Source organism: Hylaeus volcanicus, chromosome 6 (assembly GCF_026283585.1).
Source record: "Hylaeus volcanicus isolate JK05 chromosome 6, UHH_iyHylVolc1.0_haploid, whole genome shotgun sequence".
NCBI classification, from domain to species: domain Eukaryota; kingdom Metazoa; phylum Arthropoda; class Insecta; order Hymenoptera; family Colletidae; genus Hylaeus; species Hylaeus volcanicus.
The window spans coordinates 1,805,702-1,832,924 of NC_071981.1; the positions used below are offsets into that span (position 1 = coordinate 1,805,702).

At 37.1% G+C, this 27,223-nt stretch overlaps 5 protein-coding genes across 9 annotated transcripts; 3 read left to right on the forward strand and 2 right to left on the reverse strand.

The window, feature by feature from the left end:
- The first annotated feature begins 132 nt into the window (after positions 1–132).
- On the forward strand, positions 133–1,891 carry LOC128879045 (general transcription factor IIH subunit 3). The gene is made up of 6 exons (XM_054127845.1): positions 133–554; positions 648–1,144; positions 1,219–1,341; positions 1,405–1,540; positions 1,621–1,657; positions 1,748–1,891. Exons 1-6 carry the CDS (start codon positions 545–547, stop codon positions 1,821–1,823), a joined length of 879 nt encoding a protein of 292 aa, XP_053983820.1. The 5' UTR covers positions 133–544; the 3' UTR covers positions 1,824–1,891.
- Positions 1,892–1,975: 84 nt separating this feature from the next.
- Positions 1,976–3,891, reverse strand: LOC128879047 (sideroflexin-2-like). The gene is made up of 6 exons (XM_054127849.1): positions 3,196–3,891; positions 2,960–3,130; positions 2,643–2,886; positions 2,270–2,565; positions 2,150–2,197; positions 1,976–2,081 (listed from the first exon to the last, which is right to left on the reverse strand). The coding sequence occupies exons 1-6, from the start codon at positions 3,351–3,353 to the stop codon at positions 1,976–1,978; spliced, it is 1,023 nt and encodes a 340-aa protein (XP_053983824.1). The 5' UTR covers positions 3,354–3,891.
- LOC128878475 (dynein axonemal light chain 1-like) lies at positions 3,706–4,495 on the forward strand. Its single transcript, XM_054126708.1, has 3 exons — positions 3,706–3,723; positions 3,775–3,923; positions 3,987–4,495. Exons 1-3 carry the CDS (start codon positions 3,706–3,708, stop codon positions 4,378–4,380), a joined length of 561 nt encoding a protein of 186 aa, XP_053982683.1. The 3' UTR covers positions 4,381–4,495.
- On the reverse strand, positions 4,452–6,330 carry LOC128879038 (zinc finger protein ZPR1). Of its 3 annotated transcripts, none has more exons than XM_054127831.1 (4): positions 6,195–6,330; positions 5,950–6,098; positions 5,207–5,882; positions 4,452–5,129 (listed from the first exon to the last, which is right to left on the reverse strand). In XM_054127831.1, the coding sequence occupies exons 2-4, from the start codon at positions 6,070–6,072 to the stop codon at positions 4,594–4,596; spliced, it is 1,335 nt and encodes a 444-aa protein (XP_053983806.1). In that variant the 5' UTR covers positions 6,073–6,098; positions 6,195–6,330; the 3' UTR covers positions 4,452–4,593. The 3 variants fall into 3 exon arrangements, with proteins under 3 accessions (XP_053983806.1, XP_053983803.1, XP_053983804.1); XM_054127828.1 differs by having other exon boundaries at positions 5,950–6,116; positions 6,195–6,318; XM_054127829.1 differs by lacking the exon at positions 6,195–6,330 and having other exon boundaries at positions 5,950–6,173.
- A 408-nt stretch (positions 6,331–6,738) lies between these two features.
- On the forward strand, positions 6,739–24,350 carry LOC128879036 (serine/threonine-protein phosphatase 2A 56 kDa regulatory subunit gamma isoform-like). 3 transcript variants are annotated; one of them, XM_054127825.1, is made up of 9 exons: positions 6,739–7,187; positions 9,136–9,198; positions 13,267–13,441; positions 19,390–19,592; positions 19,679–20,073; positions 20,157–20,490; positions 20,584–20,802; positions 20,873–21,103; positions 21,375–24,350. In XM_054127825.1, the coding sequence occupies exons 1-9, from the start codon at positions 7,158–7,160 to the stop codon at positions 21,522–21,524; spliced, it is 1,800 nt and encodes a 599-aa protein (XP_053983800.1). In that variant the 5' UTR covers positions 6,739–7,157; the 3' UTR covers positions 21,525–24,350. The 3 variants fall into 3 exon arrangements, with proteins under 3 accessions (XP_053983800.1, XP_053983801.1, XP_053983802.1); XM_054127826.1 differs by lacking the exon at positions 6,739–7,187 and adding an exon at positions 8,815–8,975; XM_054127827.1 differs by lacking the exons at positions 6,739–7,187; positions 9,136–9,198; positions 13,267–13,441 and adding an exon at positions 15,151–15,675.
- The last annotated feature ends 2,873 nt before the right edge of the window (positions 24,351–27,223 follow it).

Here is a 27,223-nt window from a genome sequence, read left to right on the forward strand (position 1 = left end):
GCCAGCATGCGCGTTTTCGCATGGATTACTTGCGCACGTCTGTAACCAACTGCGAAATATCACGCGGGAACTTTTAAAGAAATTGCTTACTATTTGCATTATTTTTAAGTCTCCACTGCATGATTTCATCTGACGAAAAAATGATATTTCTTAGTTAGACGCGCTTGGTTGAATTAATTAATATTCGAACCAAGTGGTTGGGTCGACGAATGATCCATTGGTTCGGTACGAAATAATCATGAGTATTTACATGCTTCATTCATTCATGATTTTAATTATAATTTAATTCTTTGACCTTTTTCTGTCAATCTTAAACGTTAAATGAGTAGAAGCGTCAACATTCTTTAATCTAGCGTGGATAATACAGCACGTTAGTGTTGGTTCGACACTTCGAAAGTCTGCACGCTTTGTTTACGATTGCATACTCATTTACTAAAATTAGTGAATAAAGTGAGAGAATTGTGATGAATTTGTAAAAAATGTCAAAAGACCAGTGTTTGTGACTGTTACAAATAATAACTGCAGTATTTCGGCGCAATTCATAATGGCAAGCGGTAAGTGTAGGCTATTTAACCTCCAACCTTGTTCTTTGAAAGAGAACCATCTGCGAAGGCTTACGATTTATATTTATTTACATTTCCTTTCAGAAATAGAAACGAGTTTACTGTTAATCGTGTTAGATGTGAACCCAATGCAAAGAATCGTGAAACAAGAAACAAGGATATTGACCCAATGTTTAGATTCCACTATAGTGTTTGCAAATGCCCACTTAATGCAGTCATCTAATAATCAGTTAGCAGTGATAGCATGCCACAGCCACGGAGCAACATTTTTGTATCCTTGCGAGAAACCATCAGAGATTAGACAAATCGATGGACAGTATGAAAAGTTCACTATGGTAGAACGTACTGTAAGACATCAACTACAACAAGTTATCAATGAAATCTCTATGGATAAACCATTAAATGGAGAAAGTCTGATATCTGGGGCACTGACCATGGCATTGTGCTATGTTGCAAGATTGGAAAGAGAAAAGGTTGCAGTTGAAAAATTGTATTCCAGAATTCTTATTATCACTGCAAGCAATGACTCTGCAATGCAGTATATGAATTACATGAACATATTCTTCACTGCTCAGAAAATGGTTTATTATAATTTTGCTCATTCATACTTTATAAGAGGGCATGTAAACTAACTGCATCTCTCTGAAATTTTTAGGGAATAATATTGGATGTCTGCAGTTTAGATCAAGAGTTGACCTTACTTCAGCAAGGCTGTGATATAACTGGTGGAAATTATTTAAAAGTTCCACAATTAAGTGGACTGCTACAATATTTATTAGTAAGAGAAATATTTTTTCATATTAATAAAACATATTAATATGTAAACATTTATTTGTTTTAGTGGATATTTCTGCCAGATCCGAATATTAGGTCGAAATTAGTATTACCGCCACCTGTGAAGGTGGATTATCGCGCCGCGTGTTTTTGCCATCAAGAACTTATAGACATCGGCTATGTATGCTCCATATGCTTGTCAAGTAAGAAAAAAAATCCAATGTTGTCTTAATATTACCATGCAAATACATATGGTATAATGATGATAATTTCTGTTTGACAGTATTTTGCAAATTCAGTCCAATATGTACTACTTGTCAGTAAGTTCCTTAATAGCATTATCTAATTACAGTAATACTATAGAAGTGCTGAAAACTGATTCATATTTTTTGTTTGTGATTTTTTTATAGCACAGTATTCAAAATGCCGGGACCTATGCCTATGAAAATGAAAAAAAAGAAGAAAAATGTAGATATAGTTCATTAATTGTATTTAGTATGGTGTATTTTATTAATAAGAACTTTTTAATTAAATACAAATATTTTCGCACTATATCCGTGATACATCGGCGGTAATAGTTACTTAAACAAACTATACAAACGGAAATACTCTGCTAAAATACAGGATAACTCCCTATGTCATAGTCCTTTATAGTAATAGATTCTGTCTACATCTTCTTTGTTAGTTCTTTTAAATTCTTCGTAGTCCTTTGGGCATAACTTCAACCATTTTGTCCTCATGGAGCTTAACGTTTGAAACATATTTTTAAATTTTTATATTCGTTAGCATTCCACGAATATCACGTTACTTACTTATATCGAGGAAACAATGCAAGGGATGAAGGAATTGAAATCAAGCAGCTACGGAAATAAATTACAGTCAGCGACAAATCGTTTGAATCGAAAAATGTCGAAGCTAAAGATGCAAATTACCCAACTGCGCACAAGACAATTTCGATAGGGTATCGAATCCACGGCCTACGTTGATAGAAACAATACTGCTTAATTGTTTGCGTTATGACTGGAATAAAGAGCAAACATGGGAGGGACATGCCTATTCTGGTGATAATACATTCGGAAATGCCAATCACTGCTGCTACCCTAGACTGCATGAAAGGCTTTTCTGCACCTTCGATAAATACCGGAATGCCCGACTTTATTTCTTTCTGACGCATTAGTGGCACATTTACGATATGACCTGCAGTAACTGCGAAAAATGGTACGCATCTCTAATAGAAAAAATAATCAAAAAGGAACATGTTACAACGAAGATCATGATATGAGAATGGAATATTAAGGAACTAACTGAAATGACAGATTCTCTCCGATGCAGCGTTCTTCTACAACAAATGATAGGTTCTCTCCGATGCAGTATTCTTCTACAACCAATAGCCACTGCAGAACTTGCTATTATTGCACATAAGAAAGCAGTTTTAATTGAGCTTGAATCGTGTTTATCAACTCCTTCCATCGCATTTCTGTTCGAGTAATTTACGATAGCATTTTGTGTCTGGTTTACTATCTGACACAATACGGTAGCAACGGTACTTCTAACAATTACACACAATGTATGATACAGATTTTAATTAATCGGATTGTAGAAAGACATTTCGAACAATTTACTTGTAATATGTTAGCATCGCCGTTGTAATTATAATTGAAGAAGGTAATTGAAAGGACATTCTGCCAATAACGTGCATTAATTCACCGTTATCCGGATGGAACGCACTATCTCTAAGCTGTTTTGCATGAATAACGTCCTTCATTGTAGTATCCGGGGGTACTTTTCCATCTCTAAATGTATGTTAAATCCAATTGAAATTGAAGGATTTATATCATTTAAGATCTATTTCAAATACCTATAATCATCACAGAATTGTTTCGCCTTCCATAATTCTTTTTCGGGCACGAATACTGTACGGCTATCGCTAATGAAAGCAGCGTGTTTCCACCTACCAATGTAGGTAGATTGATCCCATAATGGTTGATCAATATCAATCTTGTCGTTGAGATCCATTATCCAGTAAATTCAAGGCGAAGAAAATGAATTAATCTGCATCTGATGATTCGTTTGCAGCGTCATTAATATTGGCAAATTTACGACCATAATAGTTGAACACATTTTACGGATAGATTTAATTCATAGTTGAGTTAATTTTAACTCCAAATTAATGTCACTTGGAATAAATAACCGTGAACGTGAGATTAATGAAATTTCCGTTTTTAAATGAGAAATAAAGTTGACTGCCGGTTACCGCGATCATATATTGTTTATAATTTTGTTATGCAAGATCTATGAAAATTTGTCTTAACAAATACTCTAAGCGTCAGACATTGCGCTCTATTACTTGAGTAACCATAATTATGGTATGTATTATTTTTCGAACGTATGGCAATATTTATTTTCGCGATTTTTTCATAACGAATATTTTACGTAGGCTAAAGCCACAACCTGTAAGGAAGCTATTCAACGATGGGAGGAGAAAACTGGTTTAACTGCCAGTGAACAGAAAGAAATTATTTTGTCCTTTCAGTGGCCTCCAATTGAAAAAATGGATAATAATTTAGCTTCACTGGCTGCTGTAGAGTCAGTTACAGTTATTGTGAAGTTACTTTTTTACGCGTAAATAAAAACTTCCTTCATTTTTAGAAAACTATCGCTTTCGACAAATATGATAGAGAGAATCACTGGTATCAACTCTTTGAAAAATTTGAGGATTCTGTCTGTGGGCCGAAACTATATCAAAACATTTTCTGGATTAGAAGCAGTCGGTGAACATTTAGAAGAACTATGGATATCTTACAATTTGATCGAGAAGATTAAAGGTGTTAACGTTTTGAAAGCACTGAAGGTGCTTTATATGTCTAACAATTTGGTAAAAGACTGGGCGGAGTTTAATCGATTGCAAGAAATACCAAATCTCGAAGATTTATTGTTCATCAACAATCCGATTTGCGAAAATATAGACGTGGAATCGTGGCGGAGTCAAGTCATCAGGAGACTTCCGAAATTAAAAAAGCTCGACGCTATACCGATCGTGTGAATATTTTCACTATATGAAATACAAACTTCAAAATTTAAGAATAAACAAGGTAAAGGGGAGAGTAATAGAAATCCAAATTTTAATAAAAAATTTTGCAACAAGATTGCAAAATTTGTATTTACAACACAGTGTACATTTATAATACATTCTCCGCGTACAGATATAATACATTGTATTGACATTGTTGATAAGGATGTATCTATGGATGAATGATTAGTAGTTTTCAACTTTCATATCATTTAATCCAAGTTCTTCGTTTTGTTCAAAAGTCCTTTTATATTTGGTGATCTTTAGACCACTGTCAAGCCCATCATCTGAGAGACTCTGTATATAGCTGTTGCCTGCTGGATCATCTAATATCAAAGTTATTTTTAGATTTCCTTCCAATACCTTGTTCAGATTAGATATTAAAGTATCCATTTTGTTAACAGTTTCAGGTAATGTACTGTCGCCAGTAAAAGCTGTTGATGTTGACAATTGATCTTTAATTGCCATTAAAATGCCTTCTATGGTAGTAAATCTTCCACCTAAAGTAGCAGGGCCAACTTCTAGTTCCAGTTCAGGTACTTGCATATGACAAGTCTCAGATTTCAATAGATCGCGGCTAAAATCCTCTTTTCCTACGACGGTTACTTCTATTTTAACTCCTTCCGGTTCGATGCCTCCGCCGCTTTTAACTTCGTTTGTTTTGTGGCCACAAGATTCACAAACTGTTGCCATAATTACCACTTCCTTAAAGTAAGGAATATCTATGCATTCATTTAAGGATGAATAACATTTAACTATTACACTTAATAAATATTTTAGATTGTACAAAAAAGGATACTGGTCATCTTCATGTTAGTTTCACATGGACAGTTACATTCTGGACAATTTGTTTGGAAAGAAAGAACTTCGCTTTCAATTTCCTCCAATGGAAATTCTCCTTCCTCTATAGGTTTCAATAATACATCATTTGAATTTTCAGTATAAATCCCTAAAATATGATCTTGCTCTGTTGTTCTCTTAAATCTTGTTACAATGCATCCCTCATCTTTCAGTGGTATACTTGGATTTTCTATATGAAATTCTCCTGATATGTCTTCAAATATTATAGTGAAAGGTTCATCCAAAGATTTAAGCTTCCTCATTTTCTCAAGAAATTGATCAATTTGAGCAGCAGAGCTTGGATATTTTTCTCTTCTTTCTGGTTGATCTTGCTCTAATCCATTGATGGCTCTTTCTATTATACCTTCAATTGTTGTAATCTCCCCTTTTTGTGATCTAGAGGGAATTTCAAAGTCCAAAGATGGAATTTGTACTCTGGTGTAATCAGATTTAATGACCTGTCGATTCAAATCTCTGGGTGTTTTAACTTGCAGTGTTATTCTAATTCCTTTGTCTGCAATTTTTCCACTGTTCTGTATCTCATTATTTTGGTAGCCACAATGCTCGCAATCAAAGGACATTACCACAACATCTTTGTAGTGTGGAATTCTTGTTAGGAGTAATCTGGTGGTGCCCTGTGTTTACAAAATAATACGTCATGAAATATCATAAATAAGTTTCTTTAAATTTACGATACGTTACATTTTTTCCACAATTCATGCAGAGACTCTCTATTAGAGTCGTTTCTGGTTCCGGATCATCAGCTGTTAGATTACGAAATATTGGTTTCGTTGTTTCTTCCGGTTGTTTTTGACTCTCTGCCATTTTTAGGTTAACTTGACCTTATACACCTAATTAATAATAGAAACCTATTTTGAATTAGATCAAATTCAATTATATCGACTTGTTCTTATCTATACTTTGTTTTCGTATATAAGAACATATACCTGCTGAGTATATTTATAAGCAAAAATTCACATCGTGAATTTTGAAAACAACAAAAATATTTTAGGTGACATGGATTTGTGCCACGTGAGGGGAACAAGACTTTTCTATTAATTCAGTGAATACGCTTTTATTAAATACATATCACAGGATTTTCAGTACCTTCACAGGATAAAACAGTAGAGAAAAGGAACAGGGACAGGAAAAGGAACATTTTGTACAGAGCTTTCATGATGATAAAAGTTGAAAGCTGTCTTTAAATATAAGGATTTATTTAAAAATTTTTTTAATTTTTGTATCGGTGGACAACTTTGGACAACTTGTGACAATCGTCCATTTTCAGCAGCCCTCTATTAGCAAGTGCAAGAAACGTCGCCAACTTTGACATTTATAAACATATTAGCGCCAACTTCGCGCACATTATTTTGAACGTCTGCAAACATTAAAATTAAATATCGTGTTTGTCGCTGAGAATAACAATCATATATTTCACCAGGCATGGCAGTTTAAATTAAACTTCATGCGAGTGTTCCCATCGACAATCGCGTAAGTGTCAGTGATGTTAGTACTCGTGTTATCGTAGAACATAGCGAAGGATCATCATGGATCGTCTTATCTCGAAATGCTAATAACTGACATTTGCAATATTTCGTTCGCGCATCGTGTCGTGGAGATTATTTGAATATTTGAAAGCAGAGACAAAACTAACCACGCGAAAATAGTTTTCGAAGACGTTCGAAGACTAGGGAAAAAGTGGAAGCAGAAAGATTGACGGCGAGTGGCGCGAATCGCCGGCTGAAAGGTTCAATCGCTGAGCCATGGCCAATGGCCGCCGCGAATGTGTGTCTCGTGTCGGCTCCTCGGTGGCCGTTGTGATCGATGAATTACTACGTGTTTGCGAAGTGTGCTAACTCGCTCGATCAGCTCGATCACGCGTAGTTGTTACTCGCGACCGACAGAACAATATGTCGAGCCGGCAGTCGAAAAAAGAAAAGGTTCGTTCATCGTGTTGCATGTTGTTCGCGGGCTCCTGTCTGATCGGGATCATGTACCTTTCCTCGTGCGAACAGTACAAACGGAGAGTACGTTTACACGATTTTTAATTTCGATTCGATACCGTCTATGTTATAACTTGTAGTTAAACATGTATGCATCGTTTGCATGTTCAAGCGTATCAAAATTGAAATAGCTCAACAACCTCTGACTGAAGTCAGCCAGGAATGTCAGGATTTCCCGTGGTACCAATACAAAACGACGAAAACTTGAGTGCTTATAGTTAGAATTAATTTGATTTAAAGATTATTATGAATTTAATTGCCTAGTAGAAATCGTATGATACAGTAATAGTCGATTAAATAATAACGATAAATGAGATAATCAACTTTGTAGAGATGGGCGGTTGAGACGTTTAAATGTTGCGGTTGGCATGTATCAACCTTTGACCATCAACATCGTTATGATCCGTTTACACATCTTCTAACGTCGATGTGGTAGCTTCGTACCACTGTCATTAAAACTGTATTTGAGGCTTAAAGTCGACGTTACAACTTTCAGCGTAAAGCAACGTTTTTACAGCTTCTAACGTTAGTAGTTATAACATCGACGCTGTTAACTAAGGTGTAATTCAGGAATTCAACTCGTGTAAACGTAGTCACGTATGTGAAAAAACGGTATTCCTTCGTAATGAGGAGAGATCGTGGACACGCGCGCGCTTCGAAACAGGGGCGGATCTACTATGAAACTAACCAGGGTTCAGCTTTGGGCCCCCCACGAAGAAGGCCCCCAAGAGCTTTGACTTCTACCTATTTGATTTCTTAATTCAACATAGAAGCATCATTCAGAAGCATAGAAGAAAAATTTGCTGATTTTGAAAATGATCGTGGTTCTTATAGATAACTTCGTAATTCTTTTTTAATTTCATTGAAAATATGTAGCATCTAAAACATACAGTGGGTGTAGAAAGTATTCGTACACCGATCAATTTCTAAAAAAACTGTGTAAAATTGTAATTTATTAACTTATTTCTTATAAACAAGGACATTCTACATATTCTCGGAAATGTCTAAAATAGATAGATTACAAAAAAAATAGCTATTTATGTAAGTTGCGAAATTAACAAGAAAAGAACAATTAATCGATAGAAATGTTGAAGCAATAAATATTCGCACAACTGTTTAAAAGTACTTTAATGTGTTTACGTTACAAACTCTACTGTAAATGGTTCATCATAAGAATCGTACAAATACTTATTGCTTCTATACTTTTACTCACTTTTTGCATTTTTTTTGTTAATTTCACAAATTTTATTAACTAGTAAATGTTTGGACTATATCTATCTTAGAGACTTGTAATGAATATGTAAAATATCATTGATTATAAAAAAAGAAGTTAAGAAACTAGAATTTCACACAAAAGTTTTTTGGGAAATTGATCGATGTACGAATACATTCTACACCCAGTGTAAATATGTTTTCATAGTAATAATAGTTGTCATTGATGAAACATTCCAGAGAAAGAAAGGGCCCTTCGAAGTGATTAGGTGAGGCTGCTGTTAGTCTAGATCCGCCACTGTTGAGAGAAGGAAAGAAAGAGGGAGGGATAAAGAGGGAGACGATGACAGGAATAGTAGGAGAGAAAGGGAAGAAGGGAGAGTAAAGAGAGTTCGGGGAAACAACCCCGGTAGCGGAGACACCGAAGGGTGTAGCGTGATTTCCGATTTCTCGATATCCGTTTCGCTAAGCACGTTTTTCACGGCCGAACATTTCGAAGGACCTGACATCATGGTACATCCAAATCCACTGATTCTCGTTTTCGTTTTGTGACATCGCGCGTAGTGGCGAGTTTCGTCGAGCAGAGCCCGCGTCTCGAACGTGAATTCTCTCGTGTGCTGTCGTGGCATCGTGGTTTCGTGCTAGAGGTGCAATTTACTCGTTTTGTTTCCAGGATGCTACGAAGATTGGCAAGGACAAGGGAAAGAACGGCAAGGATGGCGAGACAGGTGACGAGGTGAGGTTATATCGTCCGTTCTCGCGTTCCTCTCGAACGACGTGACTCGATTCGGTTACTGATCCTCGAAAACTCCTGTCATTCGTTCATTCTTTCTGTATCGTTTTTCAGTTTCCATCATTTCGCGTCGTAACGTTTCGCATCTTCGACGATCGAAAATTTCCTTCTGTCGTTACATACTGTCGGGCAGTGTTGCCAACCTCGCTCGATGAACGTTTAGTAAATACTCAAAAAAGGAGATTGAAGGAGGATCAGTAAAAAATTCAAACCAAAATTAACATGCTCGCGAGGTAAACCGAAATGATACTACTTTGTACCCTAAGAAGTCTATAGAAGCTACAAATCTTCTCACTTTATGTGTTATATCTAACTACAGAATTAGTTGATGTAACCAGTTTGTTTACAAAAGTGAAGTTTACACTGCTAAACAAAGTACTTGTCAACCCGAAGCCCTTTCTATAACTGGTTTTCCACTTGATGCTGTATCAATGTCAATATTACACGATCTGCAACATTTAAACATGTACCGCTTGTTAACCTGCCTTTAAAAAATTCATATAGTTTACAGTCTGTGAATATTTCATCTTTTTCCTCATCCTGTTTATACCATGATATAACAACTGTCTAACTGGTCACAGTGATTATTAAAATACTACTGAAAAATTACATGGATGACGATACAGAATTAAGCCGTGCAGGGAAAGTCCCCAATTGTATCGTACGATATCTGTGTAACAGATACCTGCATGTATGAAAAATGAGGAGAGGATTTTGTAACAAAATAATTAGATGAAAGTGAGGAAAGAAAAGGAAAGCTTGGACTTTACTTTATAAAAGAGAGAATTTTGAAAGTTATTAAATGCTGAAAGTAGAACAGTAGAATGTAATAAATCATCAGATCTCCTTTAAAGTCAGTAGACGTGGTAACACTGTTGTCAGAACACTTTATTCGTGATTTGTTTTCCTTCACGATCATACAGTGTATTTTGAAAGTACGTATATGTATGTATATGTATAGATTTCTGTAAGAAAATCGTGGCGCTCGAGCGTTTGAATTTATTGATAAATAGAAAACGATGTAAAGCGAAGGGATACGAGGTGTTGAAGTATAACCGATACCATTTTCAGACATTTGTTTTCTCGATATTCTTTTTCACGACTGTTCAACGCTTTACATTACTCTTGTTTGAAGTAATTGACCATTATTAAAGTCGATAGAGATCTTATGTTTCCTATAGCACGCTTCGTGATTGTAATTAATGGGTAATCCATGCGGAATTGAGTCCCGTGCGCGATATGAATGGAACGAACTCGAAGTATGGAATTACCGCGCAATTATACAGGGTGTCTGTAAGATAAATTTTGCATGAAACGATTGCTGATTAGGGGAGGAACAAAGATCAGCAACATTTTTATCCGAATAATAGCTAACGTACATAGTTGATATTTCATTCCACAGTTTGAATGTTTATTAAGTAACGGATAAACGTTTGTTTATCTTTTATTGGATACATACATTTTTTTACCTAGATAAGAACGATACGAGAAACGCGAAGGCGCTCCTTCGCAATTTTTTAAACGTAGAATCTATTAATATCGAAGAAAAATACTGAATTAGTAATCTTTCCTTTTACAGAATGTTACGAAAGCAACAAATTCAATGGGCTCGTTTGAAGTCAGCTTAAAACAATTCATAGTTTGCACCTTTTCAATCTCTTTTAACTCGACTGACTGACGACACAAGTGGTCATTTGTTTTCATAAGTTTATATCGATACGATGGGTAGAGACGAGCGACTTTTGTAATTGAATAATCGATTAATTTGTAATTGGTTTTTCTTTATTAAGAGACAGTTGAATTAACGAGCTAGAGATGAAAGGGACCTTGAGATCCCCTACCATTAAAAAATTGTTTCATGCCGCGCGTATTTAGAGACATCCTGTATATGTAATAATGATATTAATAGATCGTTAAAATTAATGTGTTTGCGTTGGATGATGAATTAATTTCGATTCGCGTGATACATATCACTTTACGTATTCAATGTCTCTCCCAAAATACAAACTTTTATCATGATCTGTACTAATATATTCACTTTGACTCGAGTATTTAATACATTTTTAAAAAAATAATGTTTACATACTAAGATAAATTTGTTGTTCTCCCAAAGTACTGTCCGATTTGTTACGGTAGTATTAAGTGAAAAGACGATATCTTATCAATCGCAATTTGTTTATATTGTGTTTAGTTATTTAAAAACGATTTATGGATCGATAAATACTTTCAGCAGAGAATTGCATAACCGCTTACTATCCGAGGCACGCAAAGTATACATAGAGGGTGTCCCAAAAGTGCTGGAGGCCCTTGAAAGGGGTTTGGGGGATAATTGAAACAACTTTTTCCTTAGCGAAAATGTTGTCCGACGCTTCGTTAAGGAGATATTAACAGAAAACCCCGACCAATCAGAGCGCGAGGATGCTGGTGGAGCGACCAATCAGAGCGCGAGGATACTGATGGAGAGTAGGCGGCCGTGGCGCTCATACGCTACCGCGGCCGCTCCATCGGCATACTCGCGTTCTGATTGGTCAGTGTTTTCCGTTAATATCTCCTCAACGAAGTCTCGGACAACATTTTCGCTAAGGAAAAAGTTGTTTCAAATCACCTCCACTCTGTATATACAGGATGTCCCAAAAATGTTGTAACACCTTGAAAGGAGTGGTTCAGGAGGTGATTTGAAACAACTTTTTCCTTAGCGAAAATGTTGTCCGAGGCTTCGTTAAGGAGATATCAATAGAAAACCCCGGACCAATCAGAGCGCGAGTATGCCAGTGTACTACTCGCAGTAGCTTCGGGGTTTTCTGTTAATATCTCCTTAAAAAAGCCTCGAATAACATTTTCGCTAAGAAAAGAATTCTTTCAAATCACCCCTCGAAACACCCCTTTCAAGGACCTCCAACATTTTTTAGACACCCTGTATATGTATATTCGTAGCACCACTGTATGTTATCGAGTTTTTTGTATTTTATTACATTTTACCGAATTCAGTTATTTTGTCGTTGGGTAAGAGTAATGCAGAAAAAGTAGAAGTTTACATAGTACCTAAATGTATATGCATGTATTTACAAGAATATTCAAGCAATCACAAAAATATCTTGTAAAAATATCCACCGAGCGATGATATAGTTAAAAAAAAAAAATTAGAATGAAAGTCACGTGCAATTAACATAAAATTCATCTGTTACAAACAACAGAGAGTTCGACTTCCTCAAGGGCTACACTGACGGTTAGGTTCCTCGAGAAGAAGTTTTGTGATTGGTGTTGAAGTCGTTCTTGCGCATCTGTATCGCTGTTTTCATTTGACGAAAATGTGGGTATTTTTTAGTGTGCCAGAATGAAGTAGACCCGAAACACTAATGTAAAAAGTGTTACTTTCTTCCTGTGCATTTTTGCGAAACATATCTTCAAGTAACTATCATCTTTTTTGGCCACTAGAAGATGCTCTGAAAGGACATCACCTCAGATGAAGGGTCAAGATCAACGGTGCATAAATGGCTTCAAGATCAGCTACAAAACTTCTCTCGAGGAAACCGGGCATTAATGCATCGTTGGAAGAGTTGTGTCGAATGTAATAAAGATTACACATAGATTGGCCTACATATTTGCTTTTAAAAAATTAAGTTTTATGTCTATTTTTTTTTTTTTTTTTTTTCTAAACATTTCTCAATTCTGTGTGAGTTAGTAATCTTTCCCGTGTGGTGTGGATATAATATTCGTATAAAAACTTGCGATATATTCGAAGGAAAACCGACGATGTTCGTTTCTGTACTGATCATAAAGAATATGAACTATCGAGGCGAGTAAAAAGTTGCAGCAGTGTGTTTTGGTAGTTGGAACAGGATTCTCTTCTCTATCGTTTCATGTATGCCGTTTTCATGCATGTGTCAGGGATTTTACTGGACATGTTAAGTTTGATCGATATCGTATCTCTTTGACTCTAAAAAGTTTCCAAAAAGACATTTCACGTGCTCGAATTCTCTGTACTATAGAATCGTCTTTGTTGTTTCGTAGACCAACAAGGTAGCAGGAGGACCACCCACGACCAATGCACCCCCACCGCCAACGTTGATCAACAAGATCAAATATCAGCCTGGCGGTCCTGTGATAAAAAAGGACAAGCGGCAAAGTAGTTCAAGATTCAACATTTCGAAAAATCGAGAGCTTCAAAAGTTGCCGCTTTTGTCCGGTAAGTCGTTGAAAGAAGTTTTTAAAAGATCCAAAAAGCGTGGAGGAATTTTTTTTATCAGTCTTATTAATTTTCTATTATTTAGTAACAATTATAGAACTAACGAGTTGCCAACTGCGTTATACCTAAAAATACAGTGTACGTACTATCCATAGTTAAAAATATTGAAGTGACTAAGGGAAAAGAGTTTTTCCAATAGATTAACGAGAAAGAATGTACTACTGGGGTGCGTAATTTAATTAAAACGTGGCAATGACTTTAATCGATTCCAGAAGTTCATTTATATTCCGATCGATAATTGTGTAATTTTATTCGGAAGTGTTACCATCCATAAACTTTACTTTCCTCGGCAGAGATTGTCGCGTAACGATTGATTATTATAACAGTTTAACAAAGTAGGAGCAATAAACCTCGTCATTATCCTCGCCAGGAATAAACCACAATATACTTAATGAGTGTAGCGAGGGTAGATCCGAGTGGTTACCTTACCTACCGCTGCTTTATATGAGCGAGAGTGTAATGCAATCTGTGGTTTCGATAATTATTCTTAAGAAATCTTTGGAACAGAATTACTTTACATAAAATAAATGTTTAATTCATTCGAAAAGGATATTTTTCCTTGTCGAAATATCAATTTCAAAGTACTTGCATAAACTTGTCTTGCACGTGAGGGTAATTAGGTTTTATTTTTATTACTTTTTCAATATATCTACCTACCGCTGCTTTATATAAGCGAGAATGTAATGCAATCTGTGGTTTCGATAATTATTCTTAAGAAATCTTTGGAACAGAATTACTTTACATAAAATAAATGTTTAATTCATTCGAAAAGGATATTTTTCCTTGTCGAAATATCAATTTCAAAGTACTTGCATAAACTTGTCTTGCACGTGAGGGTAATTAGGTTTTACTTTTATTACTTTTTCAATACATCTACCTACCGCTGCTTTATATAAGCGAGAATGTAATGCAATCTGTTGTTTCGATAATTATTCTTAAGAAATCTTTGGAACAGAATTACTTTACATAAAATAAATGTTTAATTCATTCGGAAAGGATATTTTTCTTAATCGTAATATCAATTTCGAAGTACTTGCATAAACTTGTCTTGCACGTGAGGGTAATTAGGTTTAATTTTTATTACTTTTTCAATATATCGGCTAATATGTAATACATTTCATTTACGAGTATATTTCAATGTATCGATCTGATCTATATTTCGATCCATAGGGGGTTTGCATCGATTAGCAAAGTATTAAGATCTTGCGGAAAATGCCCCCGGAGGGCAGCACTCGAACGATCTAAATATCGATAGAAAATCGTCGATCACGTAATCCTCGGATGATACATGTTAATGCATATAAAAATACAAATTCTATTTTATTAATATTTGTACGAATCTGTATGTTTGTGTGTAAAGCGGAAAATCTGTGTACTTATTTATTCGTGGGTTTGTGTATACGCGTGTTTGCATGTTTATTTTCACGAGCGAAACGTAAAAGACAAAAACTCATTCATTAATACCGTATGGTAAAGCGACTCGGTCGGTGTAATTAAACAGAGGCGAAATAATTAGTTACTTTTGCGTTGTCGATTCCGGTCACTCAGGATTGCGAAAGTAGCTACGTCAGAGCGTATCGATTGTAAGGCGCGGTGGTTCACGCGTGCGCTCCGTTGTCGTTCGCGATTCCTAGTTTCCCAACGTAAACAGTTCTTCATCGTTCAAACGGCCTTTGATATCGGCGGCATTTTCCCAATTTGAATCGCACTCGCTTCACCGGTATCTCGATACAGTCGAGGGTGGATTGTCCGTCGACGAGTACGCGTGTAAACAGTCGCGGCGACGCGTATCGTCGTAGCAAACAGAGATATGCGTAGTTTTTGCACGAAAGAACGGTCAGTTCCTTCGAAGCAACAGATTGTTACGTGAATAAGGAAGCCGGTGCGTAGACAGGGGTTGCCGCACGCGCTTTAATCCACCGTATGCGGTACGCGATAACTGACGGTGTTTCGGTGATAGCAAAGGAAACGTAAAACGCGGCAAGCTGCTGGAAAGCTGCTGGAAAGCGCGATGGTTCACGTGGATGGATATCCATTTGTATCCGGTTGCCTGCCGAAAAGTCCGAGCTTCCATCAGGGTCTCGCCTTGGCCTTTCGCCTTTCGCGAGAGTCGAACAAACCCTACTTGACCAACTTCACCTCGCATTATCAACCGCTACGACCCCTATTAATCGGTAAAGAAACTTGGCGAGTTCCTTTCGCGTTACGTATCGTATGCGAGTACTTTCCTAAATCTGAGTGAATATTCACGATAAAAGGGGTGGGAGGGAGAAATCGGGAGGGGGTGGGTTGAGGGTTTGTCGAGTGTGTCGAGTGTGTCGGTGGAAAATGTGTGCGAGAGAGAGTCTGTGATAACGAAGCGAGGCGCGAGGGAAAGATGAAAAATCCATGCGAGCGTTCGTCATCGAAAAAGCTCATGGAAGAGTCCAAGAGGACCACAAAGTGTCCACGGGAAAATCGAGAGACTGAGAAACGGAGTATCGCGCGGAGGAAGGATACGGGGAAGAGGAAGAGTTCATGAAAGTGTTTAAAAGAATACGGGATAGGATCCATGAGGGGAACAAAAGTGTGAAAGAAGGTGGGAGTTCAAAAGACCAGGGACAACAGTCTGCGATAGAGTGCGAGAGGGGGAGTATCCATAAGAGAAAGTCAAAGGGAGCAAGATTACGTTGATGGCAGGGGGCAGGGGGCGAGAATCTACAGGGTGTCCCAGCCTTAGTGATACAGCGCTCTTGACTCCAAAACTATCGGCCGAATGCAAAATTTCAAATATGGAAAATGCATGGTAAAGTGGGGCTCATGTTTCAGCGAGAAGGAATTTCTGGTAAACTTTGTTATTTAACCCCTTCCCGTACTTTAGCGAGTCAGACTCGTGATGAAGATTTTGACCAAAGAGAAGACCAAAGAGAAGATTTTCAAACATGAATATCGCGAGTCAGACTCGCGACGAGATACATGGGTATTGCGATTGTTTACATGTTTACAAGCATCAGTCTGGTCTGTTTGGCGCGCCTCGGTGCCTACCGCTTGGGTCCGAGTTTCGACGAGTTAAATGGCACGAGAAGGGGTTAACGAGATATGATGGTCAAGTTTCGTTTTTCAAATGGTACTATATATTTTTTCTTATACCATACGATGGTACTTTTCAAGACGAATTCATTAAGCTTTAATGTATTTACTCGATTTTTATTATTGGGTTGTCCAGAAAGTCCATGTCGATTTTTGGTAGGTAGTACAGGTCTGAATATATCGAAATGGTTGAAAACAAATAACATGTATACATCCCTTAAAAGGTGGAAAGATTGTGGAATAAAATGGCACCTATGTAATTCAATAAATACATGTATATATGTTATACAGGGTTATCCAAAATAGACTATAGGAAGTTTTTTTTTTTTAAATAAAATAGATACTATTTTGAATTCTATTATTTTTTTTATTTAATTGTCAGGTATCATCTATGACAATTATGTGTGAAAAACGATAGCTGTCAAATGACCACCACGACCACGTTTACAGACATCGATTCGAAAATCAACATTTTCGATAACATTTTGGCATATTTGCTCGTTTAATCACCAATTTCATTTCTAATGTTGTTTTTCAGGTCATGAATTGTTGCTGGTTTGCTGGCATAAACTTTACTTTCCAAATAACCCCAAAGAAAAAAATCCAATGGGGTGAAATCACACGATCGAGGTGGCCAATTCACATCACCATTCCTTGAAATTAATCGACCATTGAATTTCGATCGCAATAAACTGATGTTTTCACGCGTTGTGTGTGGCGTAGCTCCGTCTTGTTGAAAATAAACATTGCTTACGTCGATTCCATTTAATTTCACCCATAAATAATCAATAATCATTTCATTATAACGTGCACCATTCACTGTAACTGCATCTTCATTCTCGTTTTCGAAAAAGAATAGACCGATTACGCATTTCGATCAAAATTCACACCAAACAGTAACTTCTTTTGGATGAAGTGATTTTTCTTTAATGGCTCTTGGATTTTCATCTCCCCATATGCGACAATTTTGCTTACTGACGTGTCCATCCAATGTGAAGTGAGCTTCATCGCTGAAGATTATGTTGCGTGAAAACAATGCGTCAATTGAACGATGTTCTAACAACCAATTAGCGAAATTTCTGCGTTGCAAATGGTCACGTTCCTTCAATTCTTGAGTTAGTTCAATTTTGAAAGCATGCAAATGCAAATCTTTGTGCAAAATTTGCCACAAACTCCCATAAGAAATACTCAATTTTTGAGAAAGACGTGGAATTGAAGTCGATGGATCATTAGCAACACTTTTACGAACAGCAGCAATGTTTTCATTCGACAGAACTGTTTTTGGTCTGCCAGACTTTGGTTTATCATGAATAGATCCAGTTTCATCAAATGTTTTAACCAAATTTCTAATTGTTTTCTCCGATGGACGATTATGTACGCCGAAAAAATCACGTAATTTAAGATGGGTATTTTTTATTGAACACTGATTTTCAAAATAAATTTTAATCACTTTAACACGCTCTGCAATCGCATACGATTCCATAGTTAAAATTGTCTATCATTGTAGATCAGAAATCAAAGAACGTGACAACAAATAAACATGGCGTTTGATAGATGTTCTCATTCAACATCCTAAAGGTACTTTTGGGATAACCCTGTATGCCTTTGAATTTTTCTTAGAAATTGGCACGAACTTTCTGGACAACCTAATAGTTTTCAAGCTATTTCCAAGCTAACGCTTCAAAGTTTGCTAATTCTCAAGGAAAAAACTCGGTTCGGCCCCGGGCGGTCCCATTGATGCGGTAAACACCATGGGATTCATGAAATCATTACGGAGGGTCTCACTTGCGATTCCAGGCCCAAGGAAGGAAAAATGAGAAAAGTATTGACCGCTACTGATGCATTATTTGTAGCGCCGAGAATTTTATTAAATAATTTAGGTAATACTTTTCCTGTTTTCCTTCGTTGGGCCTGGAATCCCAAGCGAGACCCTCCGTATTGATTTCAAGAACCTCATGGTGCTTACCGCATCAATGGGACCGTCCGGGGCCGAATCGAGTTTTTTCCTTGAAAATTAGCAAACTTTGAAGCGTTATAGCTTGAAAACTAATAAAAATCGGGTAAATATTGGGCTGTCTGGAAAGTCCATGCCGATTTTTAGTAGGCGGTACAGGTCTGAATATATCGGAATGGCTGAAAACATGAAATGTGTACATTCCTTAACAGGTGGAAAGGTTGCGAAACAAAATGGTACATATATAATTCAATAAATATACATAAAAATTCAAATATGCCTTTGAATTTTTCTTAAAAATAGACACGAACTTTCCGGACAACCTAATACGTTAAAGCTTAATGAATTCGTCTTGAAAAGTACTGTCGCATGGTATAAATAGAAATATACTATAGTTCCATTTGAAAAACGAAACTTGACCATCATATCTCGTTAAATAACAAAGTTAACAAGAATTCCTTTTCACTGAAACATGAGCCCCACTTTAACATGCAATTTCCATATTTGAAATTTTGCATTCGCCCGATAGTTTTGGAGTTAGAGGGCTGTATCACTAAGGCTGGGACACCCTGTATGTCCATGTGGGAGTCCATGGAAGAGAACGAGCGCGCGCATGTATGAATGATGTGCATGCTTGCAGTTGTGTTACATATGATCTTTATGCAAGCGTCATACGTGTGTGTTCGCGCTTTTGTGTTGAGCGAAATGCGCGTGCCTCGCGTGAATTAAAATATGCGTTTATGTATGTAAAATGGAACGCGTGTGCGCACGTTTATGAATGTTTTTGCACGACATGTGCCAACTCTATGACATACCTCCAGATCATACAAGTATTTCGTTTTTTTTTTTATCATTGTCATTTCAGAAGCGCAACAGGGGAACGAAAGGGAGGAACTTTTTATACAGAAGCTGCGGCAATGCTGTGTACTTTTCGATTTTGAGTCTGATCCACTGTCGGACTTAAAATGGAAGGAAGTGAAGCGCACCGCACTACACGAGATGGTTGAGTACGTTACCAAGAACAAAAACGTTATAACCGAAGCGATATACCCTGAAGCTGTGAATATGGTAAGCATGAGAAAGTTACCATTCTCGAGTCCTGATCCTTCTAATCCTTTTTATTAAATTCTAATTTCCACGTGAAACTTGCACAGTTTGCAGTGAATCTATTTCGTACGCTTCCACCGTCATCGAATCCAAACGGCGCCGAGTTCGACCCGGAAGAGGACGAGCCAACCTTGGAAGCTGCCTGGCCTCACTTGCAATTGGTTTACGAATTCTTTCTTCGGCTGTTGGAGTCCCCGGATCTTCAACCGATAGTCGCGAGACATTACTTAGACCAGAAGTTCGTGTTGCAGCTTCTGGAACTGTTCGATTCCGAGGATCCACGCGAAAGGGATTTCCTCAAGACAACGCTTCATAGGATTTATGGAAAGTTTTTAGGGCTTAGAGCGTACATCAGGAAACAAATAAACAACATTTTTTATCGATTTATATACGAGACAGAGCACCATAACGGCATCGCTGAACTCCTGGAGATTTTGGGAAGGTAGCTTTCGTTCGTTCATCGTAAATAACAGAGAAAACCGCTGTCCGGTTACACGTTCATTGATTTCACTGTATGATTTCCAGTATAATCAACGGATTCGCTTTACCACTGAAGGAGGAACACAAAATATTTCTATTAAAGGTGCTTTCACCTTTGCATAAAGCCAAATCGTTGTCCGTCTATCATCCGCAGTTAGCGTACTGCGTCGTGCAATTTCTAGAGAAAGATCCGTCGCTGACTGAACCGGTTCTTAGAAGTTTATTGAAATTCTGGCCAAAAACACATTCCCCGAAAGAAGTGATGTTCTTAAACGAGCTCGAAGAAATTCTGGACGTGATCGAGCCCGCCGAGTTTCAGAAAGTTATGGACCCTCTGTTTAGGCAATTAGCGAAATGCGTTTCATCGCCACATTTTCAGGTATCGTTAGCGTATTTTTTTACGTATTTTTTTAAAACATTCGTTGTTATTTAAAATAACTAACACTTAACCTTACTAAACCTTCCGTTTCAGGTGGCTGAACGAGCTCTCTATTACTGGAACAACGAATACATAATGTCCCTGGTATCGGATAACTATTTGGTGATTCTGCCCATCGTGTATCCAGCGTTTTACGAGAATTCGCGAAATCATTGGAACAAGACTATTCACGGATTGATTTACAATGCGCTGAAGCTCTTCATGGAGATGAATCAAAAAGTATTCGACGAGTACACAAAACAGTATTTACAGGTACGTGATCGTTGTATGGAAGGTGTATGAAAGAGACGCGAAAGGACGATACTCACCGTGTTGTTTCTAGAATTGTCAAAGAGAGAGGAAGCTCATGAAAGAGAGAGACGAAGCATGGATGCGAGTAGAAGCTTTAGCGATGAGACATCCGTGTTATGCCATGACCGTTCAGGGTTTAACGAATACTAATGCGACTAGCACGATATCGCAACAACAATTAAACAGCCCTTCACCTGACGAAGATGGTGATGTGGATCCAATGCCGCTCACTTTGGAGAAGATAGAGGCAAAGGCAAACGAGGTACGACATCACAGTTCTGTAGTTGGAATGAAATCAGTTGGCCACTCAAGGCTACTTCTCTCGCGGTAAATCATGTTAGGCATGACACACATTCTCGCGCCATGCCGGCGACATTATTATTGCACGGGATAGAGGGGTTTAAATGTACCGAGTTCTCTAGAAAGCATGCGAAGGAAATAGGCTCTGTAGAGGTCTCGAGCGACCACCTGATTTTTTTTAAGCTAGTAATTATTATTACTATTATCGATAAAGTGTATTTTCACCGTTACAGGCAAAGAAGATGACCATCTCCAATAAAACCAAGCCACTTTTGCGAAGGAAAAGTGACTTACCTCAAGACACGCACACAATGCGGGCATTGTCCGACCATAAACGCGCGGATGAGTACCTCGTCACGCCACCGGACCCCAATAATTGCTAGTCTCTACCGCAATCTCTTCCCATGTATCCTCTCTTCTGCTGCAGTGATATCGGGAGTTAGGTTTTTTCGAGGAAAAACAAACACATCGACGATCTCGATCGAATTCGATCGATCGTCCAACAGAGAGTTTTATCATATAGAGGCCACAATGTCGTAATCCCCCTTATATCAAAACTGTCGAGATGTATGTAATATTGTCTCTTTTCTTTACGGTAACGAAAAAAAAAGAAATGAAAGAAAAGCTTTCTCTCGTCGCACCCAGCACTTCCGGAAAAAAAATAACTGATAACTCCCTATATACTCATCGAGTTGATTTACATAAGGTATCCGCGAGAATTATGCAAATATTACGTACTCGCTGTTAAAAACCATGAAACGTGAAAAAAACCTAGCGAATAAGGGTCCTAAGTATGTATGCATATACAGAGTATTTTATAAACTATAGATTTCTTGGGTATATGAGGTGGTCTGTCGCTGAAAGTGAGACTATTTCCAAAAACACGCCTTCGTTTTCTAAATTCAATTTTTGAATTTCCGACGGTGCACTTCGCTGTGTTAGTTCGTAAAAGATAAAAGCGATTCTGCATATATGATCGATGGGTACAGTCTGAACTTTGATTCTATGCGAATCCGTTTGTAAGTAATAGTTTTAGGTTATGTGCTTTTAGCGATGGATTGTCCTCAGATTATAGAAATTTATACTTTATGGAACGCCCTATATACTCTAAATAAACAAATTTTATACGAATGCGAAAGAGGTCAGAAAAGAATGGACGCTTGCTTGATGTTGTAATAATAATAATAATAATAATAATATTAATAATAATAAAACAAAAGAATTTTAGTATGCAAGTTCGAGGCGCTACTCTTCTGAGCGAGTTTCCACTGATGTGCAACAAAAATATAAAACGACAGACATTAAGTAACAAGTGATATATAGTTGCTTCAAACGCTACCAGCTCATAATTTAGCGGCAAAAAGAGCAGAGAAAAAAAAAATACAGAAAAATGGAAAAAAGACAGAAATGAAACGTCGTTTTTAGCGTTAGATGAACGTGATAGCACTATTTTAGAATATCGATTGTTATGAATCTGAATATTCCTGAACGTACTACTTTTATATCTGTCGTGCCTAGATGCCTGTGGAACGCATTCGCAAGAATCGCCTCTGCCAGAGGCCTATAATTAAGAATCGTTAACAAAAAAAAAAAATAAAATAAACAGAAAGCAACGAGTTATACGTGACGTTTTACCAAACGGTATAATTGACATCACGAATTTTTTCTGGGAACGCTTGCATGAACGTTGCGTCGTTGCCTCGTCAGTTTTGTGGTTAATCGAAGGAGAGAAAAAAAAGAAACGTTATAATACTGTTTTGTCGCCGACAAAAAAAGGAAGAGGGGAAAAAAGCGAGAAAAAAAAACGAAGAATAGTATACAAATGAAGTTTAAAAAAAAGAAAACGCGAATCTAAGTAAAAACTACCTTTAGTCTTTTGCGCTGCTGGCAGGCTGTTATGTTAATCATTGTGTAAGAGATGAACTTGTTGAGAATAGATAAACAGTTAGCACTTATTATTAAATAACAGAAATTAAAACCAAATGAGATAAATATAAAAAAAATTATTTACTATTTAATCGTCCCTTCGGAAGAAGAATGGCTGTTTTTGTTACGAAAAACCATTGATAATATGAGCATTCTTGACGATAATAATTTTTATTATCAAGCGCGGTATAATCTCGATGACGCTCGTTAATCGGAACAACTGTATTTAAACAATTTTCGTACGAAAGAGTATTAGTGTACATTAAGTAAGGAGCATTCGATAATAAAAATATTTTTAGTACAATTTTTCATTCGATTAAGTTACCATCGTCAATAAAAGAAAAATTTGTTGTTTTCATTGCTGTAACTTTAACTGGGTTAGACGTGGATCATCGGGATTACATTGCATCCTTCGATCGTTGAAGTCAATCGAAAATGAAACACATAGATAATAATGTTCGAGAAAAGCGTCTCTCTAATAATGCATGTTTCGAGGTATCGTCTCTTACTACGTCTATTCTTTCACACGTATCATGTAAGATATATTTTTGGAGTTTGTAAATTACACACGATAGTTGGGGGAACACTATTAAACTTCGCGCTTGAAACTTCTGAAGACGATTACGCTGGCTTACCGCTGGACGATTATTATCTTCAGATTTTCGTTTCTGCACCACGCCAGGCTTAAATTTTTAAACAAAAAAATAGATAACGAGAATTTGCTTTAGTTCGGTGTATGTGATTTCCTTGTAACACGTATAGGTTACCTCGAGTGAATTTCATCATACGTTTTAATCGATGTTTTGTACGTTTTTTATGACGACAGGAGAAAATCAACCAACAACCGAGTACTTTTTAAGTGAAATCCAAACGATAAAACCAATGAATGCGTTTTATGTAAGGGGGAGCAAGGATTTTCATAGAAAAAAAGAATCACTTAGGCAGCTTGAATTTCGTAGAAGTATTTCTCTCTATCTATCTATCTCTATCTCTCTGTTCTTCCTTACGTAAAATTCACGAATCGTTCGAGAAATCCCAAGTTCATTAGAAGAGGGGAAGTGTTAATAAGAAATGTTGTTCACGTGTACAGTTAAACTCGCTTCAAACCTAGGAATATCAATTGCGAAGAACACATACAGAGCTGTATATCAACGTTCGATTACAGAAATTTTTTTAAATGATCGTCTGTCAGATCGATTCGATTCCATGCATGCATATATTCCATTACAATTTGTTGGAAGCATAATTTTATAATAAATAAATAATTATAACGAACGGAGAAAGTTTTAATCTTTATTCATATCCAAGTCATCTATGCGAAACATTTTAAGTTATTTTTTCGTTTTTATTGTCGGAAGACTTTAAAGCCCTCAGGGGCTGTAGCTGTGTTTTTGTAAGCTACGGTACGGGATTAGCAACCCCGAGGTACACGAGTTAAATGGGGGGCTAGTGGGGTACAGAGATGAGTTGTCAAGAGTCACGGAGAGAAGTTATGCAACATAGGAGGACCAGTGAAATGTATACAAAGTCTAGATGAGAAGTGTAAGGAAAATGAAGAGTCTATAAGTATTGTAATTTGTTTCCAGTTTACACGAATTATTTTTGGACATAATCTATCAATTGCCATCATCCTTTATCTTTACTGATATTGGGATCTCAACAAGCTTCAGAGAATTTATCGACAATTATCGATTTGGACTATGAACTTGGGCGTTTTTCCACCGATGGCGCCACTGATACCAAAGGTCGGTAATTACCACTGCATTAATTAATTATACCTAAAAATGATTAATTTGGAATGGATTAATGAATATATTGTAGAGTTATAATGCTAGGAATCGTATTAATTATGTAGTATTTATGAAAAGTAAGGAGTAACTGATCGAAAGGTATCGCTTACTAGGCAGATTAGTTCTATCTTCTTATCGCTAGATGGCGATACCAATTTGATCCATGAAATGCCGCTTGTAGATTGAAATTTGAATTTAGTTTTAATATCATTTTCATTTTAATTTGATGGAAAACGATAGAAGTGTTACAGACGCATTAAGAAAGAACTAGTATTACAAGAAATATATAGTACGTGCGTTGTATACGAAAATTCATGAAATAATAACAAAAGAAAAATAGGAAATGTATAATAGTGCATATAGTGCAATAAGTGCATATTTTATTTAACGTCATGCATACACATTGATTACAACGCAAAGATAGATATTTGATAAACAATAATCTCCTCATTGGATTGATAAGCTAGGATAAAATTTAAATAACATTATTTACTGTATCAATGGTGATCTTTTCTTTAATCATCAGGAATCTGTGTCTATCCTCATTAATATTCTCAAGAATTTCTGCTCGATCTACCCTTGGAAACTGACTAGTTGGTATGCATAAAGTATGCTCTTCGAATCTTGCGATTTCCATAAAGTTTGACTTAATAGATATGCGTCTCTGCTCTCTCAATTTTTACAAGATCCTACCTGCTCACTGGAAAACTATGTAATTCGTATTGAACACATAGAGCGCGACTTCTTATTTAAATTATTTTAACTTTTTATCCGTGTAATGTTATTTAAATGACATTGAAACATATTCAGAGAAGGTTGCACACGTTTGATAATAGTTTATATTTTATAGCTTTATAATCTTTAGCTTTGAAAATATTTTGAGTTGAATTAAAAATGTCATTTTTGAAACAATTATTAAAATGTTCATCAATCGAAAAGAAATAATAATTTCAAACTTGGAAAATTCATAGACTCAGAAAAATGTTGACAATTCCTGGAGCTAAGATTACGAGGTCATGTATGAAATTTCTGAGCGATCGGCTTCGCATTCTTCTGTAAAGAAAGTTTTCCAACGCGGAATCGCAGCAGGAGTTGTTATACAAAATTTCTTCTGCAACGATTGACTTGCGACCATAATGCACAGTGGCCGATCGCACACGGCGCAACCGAACCAGTTTCAAACCACTCTGAACTAGTTACATGCGACCAGGGGCGGCGTGACCTTTTGTGGGACCGGGTTCAAAAATTTTGCGGGGCCTGAATTCACATTCAAATCCTACATTTGAATTTTACAATGAGGAAATATTTATTTACGAATGCTATATATTTGTTATAAGATGAATATTAAACAATAATACTTTGATGATTTTGATCACTCCTTTCACTTTAATCATCGCTACTAAAAAAATGTCTTGCATCTCATCAAAAATTGTTTCCATTTGTTAATGGTATCATCAGTCTGTAAAAAGTTAATCAAAATCGGTACCTTTTAATTCAGTAATTTTCGTAGACCGCGAGGCCTTTTAAAACGCGGGGCCGGGTACCGGCGAACGCGCTGAACCTGCCTTGCGCCGGCCCTGCATGCGACCGTGGATCTAGGTAAAAGAAAGATAGTTGAGTAGGTAAAACAAAGACCGCAAACGGTTTGCAACACTAATTTCAAATCGATTGCGCCGTGTGCGATCGGCCTTAGGCGAAAGTTGGGACAGTTTTTAACCTACGTAGCTTCAAAGAGTCGAATGCTCGACCTGAAATTAATCCCGTTACCTGCAACAACGTCAGATGAGGTTGAACGGACTTGAAACATTGCGATAACACCTTGAAAGGGGTGGATCGGGAGGTGATTTGAAACAACTTTTTCCTGAGCGAAAATGTTGTCCGAGGCTTCGTTGAGGAGATATTAACGGAAAACGTCGACCAATCAGAGCGCGCGTATCCGTTAGAACGGCCGCGGTAGCGTACGAGAGCGGCCACTTAGCGTGTAGCCTACGCTCAACCGGCATACTCGCGCTCTGATTGGTCGGGATTTTTGCTAAGTTTCTCCTTAACGAAACCTCGGACAACATTTTCGCTAAGGAAAAAGTTATTTCAAATCACCTCCTGAACCACCCTTTTCAAGAAGTTACAACATTTTTGGGACATCCTGTATATCCAATCACTGACTTGAAAGGGCCTCTACAGGGTGTCCCAAAAATGTTGTAACAGCTTGAAAGGGGTGGTTCGGGAGGTGATTTGAAACAACTTTTTCCTTAGCGAAAATGTTGTCCGAGGCTTCGTTGAGGAGAAATATAACGGAAAACATTGACCAATCAGAGCGCGAGTATGCCGGTGGAGCGGCCGCGGTAGCGTACGAGAGCGGCCACCTA